Source organism: Megalopta genalis, chromosome 12, assembly GCF_051020955.1.
Source record: "Megalopta genalis isolate 19385.01 chromosome 12, iyMegGena1_principal, whole genome shotgun sequence".
Taxonomy (NCBI): Eukaryota; Metazoa; Arthropoda; class Insecta; order Hymenoptera; family Halictidae; genus Megalopta; species Megalopta genalis.
In genome coordinates, this window is record NC_135024.1 from 10,505,938 (window position 1) to 10,519,077 (window position 13,140).

At 33.5% G+C, this 13,140-nt stretch overlaps 1 protein-coding gene across 1 annotated transcript in view; it reads left to right on the forward strand.

Annotated features, from left to right (window-relative positions):
* Window positions 1-10,964: 10,964 nt before the first annotated feature.
* Window positions 10,965-13,140, forward strand: part of LOC117219162 (G-protein coupled receptor dmsr-1) — a 28,578-nt gene continuing 26,402 nt past the window's right edge. Inside the window, exon 1 of the mRNA XM_033468091.2 lies at window positions 10,965-12,204. Coding sequence (XP_033323982.1) covers window positions 11,878-12,204 — 327 coding nt within the window. The 5' untranslated portion in view covers window positions 10,965-11,877. The remainder of the gene's footprint in view (window positions 12,205-13,140) is intronic.

Consider the following 13,140-nt stretch of genomic DNA (forward strand, 5'->3'; position numbering starts at 1 on the left):
CGTATTTAAATTGATAAAACGAGAGTACCATCTCTAAGCTTGCATATATGACACAATATGAAATTAAATGAAAATTTATATGAAGTGATATAAATACAGTTTTTTTTAAAGAATAATAATAATTTATTAAACTACAAATCTATGTTAAAATATATGAACGTTTATTACATTGAAACCTTTTTATTAGACAATTTTATATTATTATTAGACTGCGGATCTTTACGCAAAATTAAAATTTTATGCATCGATTGCAATAAACAAGGAAGGCACGGACATTTATTCCTGTCTTGAATAATTTTAATGAATTATAAATAACATAATCAGATTGTTGAATAGTTCTGGTAGTGTGGCTGCTTTATGTTTCAACTACTCATTTTTGTTAGAAAAACATAAAATCCGCAGTCTAACTATTGTTATTAAATTTTATAAGAATTATTTATAATTGAATAAATTTATTATAATTATATATAAAAAATATTATTGGAGAGGGTGATTATTTAAACTATTATTAGTAATAGTTTACATTCTTCTAGCAAAATGTTTTAAATTACCAACAACAACTAGGTTGATATATTTTTCGATAGACTGATAAATTAACTAAATTGATATATTTAATCAATTCCAAACAAATTGTCTAAAATCCTAAATCGTTTTACTTTTAGTAGTCTTTCTTGCTTAATTGCCAAAAACCGAGCGTTTTAACAAACTTCCGAAACGTTAATTTAAAATGACTTCAGCTAACAGAAGAGTCAGCTCGATTCGAAAGTTATTAGTTTCCCTTGTCGACCGTATTCCTTTCGCACCGTTCTGCAAATCGATTTCAGGCCGGTAAACTTCTCCTTTTTAGACGATCGCGCAGAGAGGAAAGGCGAAAGTCACATGTCCGGTGATTTTAGTAGAAACGTTCAATTGCTTCCTCACCCTGTTCGGCGTCTAGAACACACAGCGAACAACATTGCCCGGACTCTCGCAAACCTCGTGAAAAAGAACCACGCATGCTGGAACAACATTCGAATTCTAACAACGAGTTTCTTTGACGTTTGTTGGCAGGCACTGAGAGTTATTGCATCGAGTTTCTGCAATGAAAGCTCTGGGTTCGGTTTCCCGACTCTGATTGTGAAAAGAACGGTTGGAGGTGTTTCAAATTTAAATGTTTTCGTTTCGTTTCCGAACTCATATAGGTTTTGTGCATTTTACATTTCAATTAGGTAACAGTGAGAGAAAGAAAGATGGAAAGATAAAAATGTGTGGACGAGATAAAGGGAATTGTATAAGGGAAATGCGCGCGCGCGCGCGCGCGAGCCAAGTTCTTTAAATACAATTTGCAAAATCCTTAGAAAATTATAATCCATTCATATAAAATAACTTTGGAAAGATTGTTAATGTTGCAACACTTATACATATTGTTATATATTATGGTGATATGCTTATTGAAATGGGCAAAAATGTTGTTTTAATGGAATGATAACTAAATTCAGTTTTGTTATTAATTTATACGAAATCGAAAGAGAGAGAGAGAGAGAGAGAGAGAGAGAAAGAGAATTCAATACAGAAATAATGGATATTGTTCCGATTGATTCCAGTGGTCGATCGAGATGAAATTTGATAGATATTCTGAGGGGTTGCGAAAGGACCCCAAATATAAAATTTTACCTTTGGGTATTCGCTCGTTCGGAAAATAATTTATTTCTAAGCCGTTATTCGTTGATTGCAATGGCGCGGTCTTTCACAATTCAATAACGTTCTTCCGCAATGCCAATTTACCTGTAAAGTAACGGCTAAAGAAACCATTGAAGTTCCAATGAATAATTTCGAAAGACATCGGATATTTGTTTTTCTTTCTGCTATTATTTGCTATAGTGCTGCTACAAGCAGTAGCCTACTTTCCCACCTAAAATACCATAACTTTCTATCGAACAATTTCTTTATGATGTCACAAATATCAGAATAATGACAGAGTTAGCATAATATCAATGTTTTGTCTCAAATAATCTTCGTGTGACTAGGAAAATATTGTCGGCTTTGAGAGTGAGGAAAAAATATGGAAATGCAAAGAGTGGTAAAAATCAAGGAATCGAGGATCTTCTGTTCTGTTTAGGATCTTTCAAGGTGCATACACAGTTACTTATCATTCGCGAATAAGGAATAATAATTTTATTCTTATTCGAATAAATGTTCTTCGAATGAATAGTTATTCGTCATTCGCGAATAATGAATAAAAATATTACTTTTACTCGTCATTCGCAAAATAACAAATAACAATTTTGTTCTTATTCGTTACTCGCGAATAACGAATACAATTTGTATTCTTATTCGTCATTCGCGAATAACAAATCAAAATTGCATTCTTATTCGTTACTCGTCAATCGAATGAATTTTGCCCAACTCCGATGCAAAGACCTACTTACTGCCGGTTTTGCATCTTCATCGTTATCAATAACAACGTCTTTTTCTGTTAAGTTAATTTTCTACAAAAACTCTGCAATTTCATCGCAAAACCTCAAAAGGGATTATTCGAGCAACAAGCGCAAAGAACGTCGTCGTTCCCGAGCGGAATTATATTTGTAGCTGTACAGAGAATACAAGTGCCAGTATTTAAAAAGCACAGAAGGAGAAAAATGGAAATAGAATAGAACGCGGTGACTAATGAAGAAACGAATGAAAAATTGCGCAGAAAAAGTGGCAAAGTGGTGAAGCAATAAAGAATGGAAGTGCTGGGCTCGTGAGCTGTTGGTCGCTAAAAGTGTGGCAAAGGTAGCGAGTTCCGACAGAATCTTGGGCAGAGAACGTTAGAAGCGGGAAATATTATAGAGGAAGTCAGTGGGAGTCGCGAAGCTGGAAAAACCTGACAAAGGACGCAGAGACAAAATACGAATGTAACCGGCAAAAGTTCGCCTGAGCGAATTTTCTCCTGATGTCTGCAAAAAGAGCGATTGTACTCGCGCGGTACCGTCAAACATTATAGAAAACGAACGAAACGAATAGTTCGAAGAAGAAATATTTCGTTGATCCATAACTCAGGAGCCCATCAAAGACAGATAAGTTTTTCCTCGGGATATCAGCAAGGATAACGCTCGCAGCTTATTTACACTACTCTTTAATCGCCAGAGAATACATGGTCGTGAAATGATGCCATTCGACTAATTGCCGTTGCTATTTTTGGGAGTTGAAAACGGCAGGTAATAACGAATTTGCCCGATACATCATGTCGTTTTACTTTCCTACAGGCAAAAATTTAAAACGGAGATAAATTAGTCGTGTTTGTGGCGTGCGTGAGAGGATAACGTGAACGAGCACATGTGACAGAAGTGGTTTCTGAACTTTTGCTCTTTTATAGCAATATTCACAACATATCGTAATGACGCATATTTGGTAATTTATCAAATAAAACGTAACATTGCTGTGACAGTTGTAAAGATATTATACGTGTTTAATGAAAATTGATAAAATAACGCGATATCGTAAATTCGCCCAAATTTTCCTTCAGCTTGCAAATAAAAATCGAATGGATTTAATTGTCAACAATTACAAAAACGAGGTGCAAGGCTCGATTAATCGTATCTCCTCTCCCAAAATTGTTCATTTTTATTTACAAGCTAAAGGAAAATTAGGGAGAATTTACTGTACTTGGTAAAAGATTATCAAACAGAATGAAAGATATTATAACTGTTGCAGTTATAGAGGGTATTTTGACCTAGTTTATTAAAATTATAATCTGCTTACTCGATTATTAGTAATTGAATTAGATAAATTGCTGTTACAGCAATGTTACAGTAGGAGCATTAAAAAGACTAATAGATTCAAAAGAAGTATCTACAAAAATATCTTTCGAAAAATTGATGAATAAAAAGTTGAAACTCTTGATAAATAGATTGCAGATCTGATAAAATTCACATTTTCATACGTCGTTTTACGAAAATTAGGCTCAAAGAAAAGTTTCCTTCGTCAACTAAAAAATTGCTAATTGTGAAAGGAAATAGAAATGCTATTATGACTTGTTAATTTACGCGATTTCTTTCATTTTAAAAAACTGCACATACCACGAACGCGTAGAGATCTACACTCCGGTTATAAATACCGTCAATTGTGTAATTGTGGAGATGGACCGTCCACCGATGGTGTTATGAATAAAATCCATTTTGATACAAAATAAAATAAATTTCGTTTGCGTATGACAAGAAGTTGACAAGAACGATACACTCGGCATATTTGTTACGCTGCCATAAAATATGATAATATATTCGACGGAAATTTCAGTTTTGAAAAATATCATTTTGGTCATACAGCATATAAACCTTATCTGTGCGAAATAAATATACCAAACACACTACAGCAATTGAATATATTTCTGCTAGGCTTCATAATACCTATCGCGTATAATTATTTCTTGTCATTTTCCACATAAACTGTATGCAATGCTCTACTATGTCGAACAATTTGAATGCAAAATAATGTAAATATTGTTAATCAAATTGTTCAGTCTCCGTAAGTAAAATTATTCCAGCACTTTGCTTGGAAGATGCGTCAAGTTCACGTGGCTTCTATAATAATTCGGCGGGAAGTAGAATTGGTACGTCATGGTCAGACGCGCGCGACACTTGATCCCTATTCAACAATATTATCTTTTCTTGCTGTATAAAAAGCGCTGTTTTAACTATAATAATTACCTTCTGTATTTATTCTGTACATACGTACTACCTTCGTTTTATCATTTTTTTAAATGTGTTCCAAGGTAATTTTGCTTTGCATGTACTTACCGTTAATATTTGTATATAGAATAACCATAGTTGTGCTTTTACAATTAATAATTGGATGTACCGATTATGCTTAGGCACCATCCATGTTTGCTGCTGAAGGCAGCAAACAATAGCAAAACACATTAACCAATTGCATAAATATTAAATAGATACTTAAATTCAATCTTTTCGATAACAATTCTGAAAATAAGTACATTTTTCCCTGCATTTCCGTTTCGTCTTTAATCGTAACACCCAACTGTCAAATACATGCACATATCAGGAATTATGTACTACCTTGAACATACCTTTACCGTGGATAATGGTTAATCATGGATAGGTTCTCGACCAATATCTTTAAATGGATTAAATCAAAGCACAGTTTAGAGGAGATTCGAGATTCCCAATCCGGGAAATCCAACGTGATTGCATTCGGAACGTGAAGATTTCATCCCAATGATACTCAGCCATGAGGTTTCCATGATTTCGGATAAATGCAATTAACTTTTAGAACAGAAACAGCTTCGTGACTTTCGACTGAGAAAATTAGCAAATAATTGTTCTACCTTAACGTATTGCTGCAAGTTTAAAATGTCCGAACAACAAAATTACAAATTTCATACTAGTTTGCAAAATTAGAGGATCGCTAATACGATCATGAAACAGTAGGGTATCCTACAAGGAACGACCTTACAACGATCGAACGCAACAGCGAACAGTCTTTCTCATTAAATCAAAGTGCTATGACGAACGATATACAATAATAACGTTAAATCCTTTCCCTCCTCTTTTGTATAATTTTTAATAAATGTGCACGTATGTCCAGAGTAAATATAACAAATTAAATTTATGGTACGTATATTTGCATGTGCGCATAATATTTTATTTCATATGAAATTTATTCTATCTTGTGTGAAATCATTGTAAACGGTAATAACTGTGCTGTATATTTGGTAATAATATTCGTTAATATATAACACAAGATAGGATAAATTTAATATAAAATAAAAAATTATGTGAACATGCCAATATACATACTATGAATTTAATTTATTATATTTAAATTTTATACATTGGACATACGTGTATATTTATACAAAATTATATATATGATATTATATATAAATATAATTTATATAATTTATATATAATATCATATATATAATTTTGTATATATATATATATATATATATATATATATATATATATATATATATATCAATGTGTCTGCTAACGAATGGATGCTATAACCAACGAGGTTTCAGAATGAATTACATATGTAGTTCGTTGTAGGACACCCCACTCTACGATCATGTTCATCATTTCGTTAAACCACTTTAATTTCGTAAACGTTCATAATGGATTAATATTTATCTGAATTCGATTGAATTATTTGTAATTCAGTAAAATGTTTCAAAGAACAAATAAGTGCCTATGCAAGCACTTAATAACAGTTATGTTACGCTATTCGTTACTCTAATCTGAGCTCATACAGTCAAATCCCACGAATCTATTTTCTCTGCATCTTCACGTTGTCAGCAAACATAACTTTCTGTAGCCAGTTGAAGCAAAAGACAAGACGCTAATCGATACGTAGAATTCCACGCTTTAAGTTGGTCTACGCACTAGATGACAGTAATCAGATAAAACATGACATCGGAATTACCACTTGAAGTTCGAACTGATGAACACCGCAATTATTGTTGCAATCTAATAGTTATTTTCTTACGTATGTTCTGTTCCAATCTACATGTGTATATATTTCTGCCAGGGAACTGGTAATCTTTTAACGCGATTCCTATCGAGACCTGAAGTAAATAAAGTAGAGGTGCCAATTACTGTGTCCTGTTTTTGCTATTAAAAACAACTTTAACATTTACTTGATATTTCTTAAGAACTTAAAGGTAACTTTCAAATTTTCTTTGATCGATATAAATTTTGCCATGAAACAAATATCAAACCTTCTTCGAATATTAGACGAAAGAAAAAAGAATGTTCTGCAGCCAGTTACTGCGTGCCTATGATCTACAAGAATCAGTTACTGTTCCTCAATTACTATGTTCCTTCTCTGAATACAGTGCTTCAAAAAGTCTAACAATTACTATTAGGTTGTGTAATAAGTCCGTTCGCTGACCTATGACACCTAGTAGAAGATAACGAAACTTACGCGAATTCAAAGCGATAGTTCAAACGAATTTTGAGATATGTTCTCGTGAGGTTATTTCTATGCAACTTAGCTTAAATGAAAGCTACCAATGTCTACTTTAAGATAGGGTAGATTAGGCTAAGTCCTTTCGTGTCGATGATTGCACGGTACTATATTTTCTTACAAGAAAACGCGAATGGACTTATTACAGAAAATTAAATGTATTAAAAATTAAATTAAATTAATAATTAAATTTAAAATTAAATTAAATTAATAATTAAATTTAAAATTAAATTAAATTAATAATTAAATTTAAAATTAAATTAAATTAATAATTAAATTTAAAATTAAATTAAATTAATAATTAAATTTAAAATTAATTTTAATTAATTAATTAATAAATTAAAAGTATTAAATGCATCGCATCCTCTCATAAAATACGATAAAAATATCGTCAAAGAGAAGCTATAATTCTGAATTAATTAACTTTAAATAATTATATTCGCAAAATTAATTCGACGTCCCTTGCGTGATATACAAAATCGTGGTCATCACATGTGTGTAACGCTGGAAGCGAACGCGTTATAATATACCACGAAATTTTAGAACACTCAAAACATTATTGCTTACGTCAGTTTTACTGTTTAGTAATAACATACAATATAATTCAACGATTATATATTATATTGAAATAAACATTGCACGTTTCAACGCGAAATCGAACATGATGGTACAAACATTACCAGTACAGTCCAATAAAACACACACGCAGGCTACGATATGTACCTACAGCTGTTGGCAAAAGGTTTTATCTAAATTGATGCACTTTTGTTTGTGCATGTTTTTACGAGATCAGGTTTGAACACGTTATACACTTAATAGTAAGAGTTATGATTTGATTGCACGTGAATACATTTACTTATGAAATTAGTATGTGCATGCATTGATTAATAAGTGTTTGCATCCATCAAACTTTATTACATGTATGCATAGGTGTCGTAGGGTCTTCCCTATGCTCGCATCAAAGAAAACATGAGTGTTTCAAAGAAGAGATCGATCACTTGTCTGTGACGGTTAACTGAATTTAGGATGAAAATGTTCGGAATTTCAAGCATGAACAAAGTGAGCAATTTAACATGATAATCAAATAGCTGATATTTTCATATCGAGGGGGTAATATCAATTCGCTTATAACGATATTATAGCGCTTAACACTAAACTCACCATAATATTATATCAATATATATAATATAATATTATATATATCAATATATATAATATAATATATTATATTTATTTTACTTGAAATCAACTGGAAAAAAATATAACGTTTACAGAATGTCTGTAGGTTTAGTATTTAAAGTGAACCAAACAACGAACATTCTTTAAACGACAGAGAATCTAGTTCGCTAAATAATATCTGAAAAAAAAAGTTTGTCAAAAATACCACTTGGTTGAAATGACAAAGGAAATACAGAACTCCTGCTCTTTAATTTTCTCTGATTCTGCTACGGAAATTTAAAGGGGTTAACGTGATTTCGAATTTGCCGGGATTTATAAATGAATCAAATGATTATCAGATCATACTTTGAAATCGCGTTCGGCGAGTCGCAAATTGCAGTGACATGCACGGTTTACCTGGCGGATGCGGGGATGCGTTCGTCACAGAGTGGAGAATTCGAATTTAATGTGCATGTCCAATTACAAATTAGCGGGATATCGGGGTACGAATAATGCAGCGAAATTAAGTGAAAGATGAAAAGTCAGGAAGGAAAATCGAATGGAAGAGAGGGAGACACGATCCGCGACTGCGTTGAAATTTCGGAGCGCGCAGTCGGACGAAATCCCGGAAACATGGTCGCAGTATCTTTTATAGCTATCGAGAAGACAATCGAAACTATCGGTATGAGTACTTTGTATCAGAAAAATTGATTACGTAATTAGGACCAGTTGATGTCAGCTGAATTTTCAAAATACATACAATCTACGCGAAATTATATTACAATATTTTAGATCGATTATATTAATTATAATATTATAATTATTATATTTTTTTTTTAAATATATTTTATATTATATTTAATATTTTAACAATGATTAGGATTATAATATTTTAACAATGGTAAGTGTGTAATTATTTTCATAAATACTATTGCATAGTGCATTCAATAAACTTTAAGATTTACTAGTTATGTCATTAAAGATTGAAGAGTTATCCGAAAAATTCTCTAATATTCGACATGTTATTGTTTCCAAATGTAAGACTACTGGAAATTCTTATTACAATGCCACACCAAAAAGACAATTCGAAAAAGAACCTCGCAGATGTCCAATTTATAATGCGAGCGTCGACGAAACTATTTTTGAAGAAACCGTTTCAACGTTCCAAAATTGAAAATTAAATTCACTCATCATAAATGCAAGTTACCATTTATATTATACTTATACAATTAATCGAAAATATATATTTATCAAATGTAAAACTTTTCAAACAGCTGCATTGGTTCCCCTAATACATAAAATTTATTTGAGCTTGCGTGTAACAAATATTTACATGAGACAAATATATTGAATGTGTGAATGTGCTAACTTTTTATTTACTAAAAGGTAAAACAAATCTGTTCTCCATTTCTTTAGATACTTGCCCCTATTTCGAAAAATCTGACAAAATTATATCTAACTAACTATAACAAAAGGCAAAAGCTATGAAAATATGAAAACAATCTCAATATAAAATTGGGAATTTATATATTCAAATGCATATCTAAGGAGATAAGAAGCCTCACGATTTTATTCATGATTTTCTGTTGAATAGAATAGGAAAAATAGAATTAAAACCGTGGATCTCGTTCAACCCTCTAACCACCCCAATAGCAGAGGTACCAAACTGCCACTTGGGGGAAGAAGTTTCCTTTAGAGAAACTATCGTTTGGTGTACAGCGAGTTCAATTCGACTTGGGGACACTTTTGTCATGCTTGTATACCCTTATATACTTTATATACCTTTATATACCCTTATATACCCTTATATACCCTTATATACCCGTTACGTCTTGTTTCCATTACTGTGCAGTGTAACTAGATCACGGTGTAAGTGAACTAGACTAAGTTTTCATGTCTTATGATTACTGAACTCTCTCATGCTTAACTGCATGTTACATCTAACTTTACCTTCTTGGTCTAAGCATTGAAACATAAATAATAAATTATACCATATGATTCAATACATGTCTTTACATTTTTATTTTGGGCTTATTTACCTAGAGCTGATCACTATGATTGAAGCACAGTAATTAAAACAGTATACATAATTGACAGTAATTAGATCAGTGTATATAAATTGGCATACAGTAACTGAATCAGTACACAGAAATATGACAGTACATATACTGATACACAGTAATGAGCCACTCATCTTTTTAAGGGCACAGTAACTCGCTCAAAAACTATTTTCTATATTTTGTTAAATATTTCGTGACGTTTATATACTTCAATTATGAACAAATTCGTACTTACGATATAAAATACATCAACATGTAGTTTAAATGCTTTAAGAAATGCGATGCAGGTAAAAAAAAAACTGTTTAATTCCTCGAAAACTCTGGACGTCGTTTTAATGGGCACATTAATTAACCCTTTGCAGTCGATGCCATTTTAACTCTAGATTCAAACTAATTTTCCCGACCTACAGTACTTACATTTTACACAACCTAACGCATTTTATACATATAAAATTGAATTTTGTAACTCATGCAACAGTCACACTTTCGACAGTTTTTGAAATATAAACAAATTTGATGATGTTCAAATTATATTGGAATATAAATATAACAATTTACAATGGCGCCTTAGAGTTGTCATTCGAGTACAAAGGGTTAATACACTCACCCTATCTGACGAATTACGGGGATATCGGGATTGAACAAATCGGCGATATAAGTGAAAGATGAAAACTCGGTAGAAAAAACCGAACGAAAGAGAGGGAGAGACGATCTGCGACTGCGTTGAAATTTCGGGGCGGTTGCGGACCGGCACGGCAGCGTCGCGACGCGACGCGACGGCATTAGCTCCGCCGACGTCGCTGCGCGTGGACGTGTACGTATAATCGTGGCCAAGCTAAAGTTTGTTTATGCACAGTACGCTTGTTGCATTCCGTTGTGCGTCGCCGGACGAGTTAAAACGCTCTCCGTTAGCCGGTGAAATTAAAAAAAAAAAAGTTCAACGTGCGACATCGCTCTAGAAACGAACCGCTATCTCACGTCCGTCCGACGTTCAGAACGATCAAATATAAATCTGTTGACGTTCTCCTCGCCGACACGGTGATCGTGCACCACATCGAATAATAAAATGTAGACAATCAGATAAATTCCTCGCTGTTACTCCTAATAAACCGTCACGCTTGTGCAGATACATGTACAGCAGTTGTAACATGCGTAACATGTGACCGATAACTTCGCGACTATATTGAAATCACCGGAGACCATCACAGTACCGTTTCGACGCTCCGCGAGAATCGAACGGGAGACAGCCCCGATGAAACCGACGAAATTTCGGAATCTACAGGCCATCGTATCAATTCGAAATACATCCTTGTGGATCCAGGATTATTTCCCGGGAGATTATAGAAGGCGAAACGAGGTTCGCTAGACGAGACCGAGAAACATCGTGAACGTTTGCAACAAGACGGGAGTGTGAGCTACCCTCAAAGATAATTCATTGAGAAACCAATGTATTCGAAAATTGTTTAACATTTCGAAACAATTTCCAAGCCGAAGGCGTGCCGAATTTTAGCAACGACAGATTTTTCGTGTTGGAAAAATGCGATTTTGAAATTCGTCCAATCCATCAATTGGGATCGGCTCGGTCCACGATGTTCGCGTACGATTGATCTATCGAAATCAAAAATCTCGTCGGAAGTTTCGAGGCACTGGCAAGATCGCACGTCTGGCAGTAGTCGAGAGATCGTATCAACAGGAACGAAGGAAGAACGGAGCCATGGATTTGAACGCGACGACGTCCGATCAGTTCGTCTGTGATCTATCGTCCTTTCATTCTCATTATTCCCAATTACACGGATGGATCTCGCTGTTCGTTTGCATCTTCGGCTCGATCGCGAATATCCTGAACATCCTCGTTCTAACCCGACGTGAGATGCGATCGCCGACGAATATCATTCTGACGGGGCTGGCTGTGGCAGATTTGCTCGTAATGATCGATTACATTCCTTACTCGTTCCACCTTTACCTGTATCGTCGATCACGGAGGGACACGTTCACCTACGGATGGGCGATTTTCGTGCTGTTCCATTCGAACTTCGCACAGGTAACACGCGATCATTTTACTTGTCCCTCGAACGGATGTTCGGGACTCCCCTTAACTTGACTTGTCCTCTTCCGAATTCGATTAAACGATAAGAGTTCCGGAATAAGGAACAAGGGAAAATAGAGAACGCATACTTTAAGACGATATGATGGAGTGCGCACTGTCAGGATAAGAGAACTGACGCGCCGATGTTCGCGAAAAGTATCTGGCTGAGCTAACGCTTAAGTATCCAGTAAATCGTTTGCGAAATTATGGATTTTCATATTGCTTCGAAAACGATTCCGCAAAACGGCTTTCCGCTTTGTAAAATTTACTCCGTATTGTGTTTCGCACCTGGGCAAATTTTATTTGAAATAGTAATCGAAAGTTTGATGGAATTCCTGTTGAACAATATCGTTGTTTGAGAATGAAGATAATATATCGATCCACTTGAAATAATAGCAATTTTAAATAGTAAGTTATTTCGTTCACTTCTAATATGACGAAAGAAATAATCTTCAAAATTTTACTTGAAATGAAAATAAGGAACAACTGTTTGAAATAATTCATTTCGAACTGTATCAATATCGTTATTCGAATATAAAAATAATATCGACCCGTCTTAAATAATGAATTATTTCATTATTTTCTTCATTTCAAATATGATAAAAGAAATAATCTTTAAAATTTTACTTGAAATGGAAATAAGGAACAACTGTTTGAAATAATTCATTTTGAACCGTTCCAATGTCGTAATTTGAAAATAAATATAATATCGATCCACTTGAAATAGTAGCAGTTTTAAACAATTAACTATTTCGTTGTTTTCTACATTTCAAATATTATATTATAAAAGAAATAATCACACACATCAAAATAATATGCTACAAGATTTTATTTTCAAAATAATTTACATCAATTTGTTTCAAGCAGTCCTTACTCGTAAAGATATCTTTG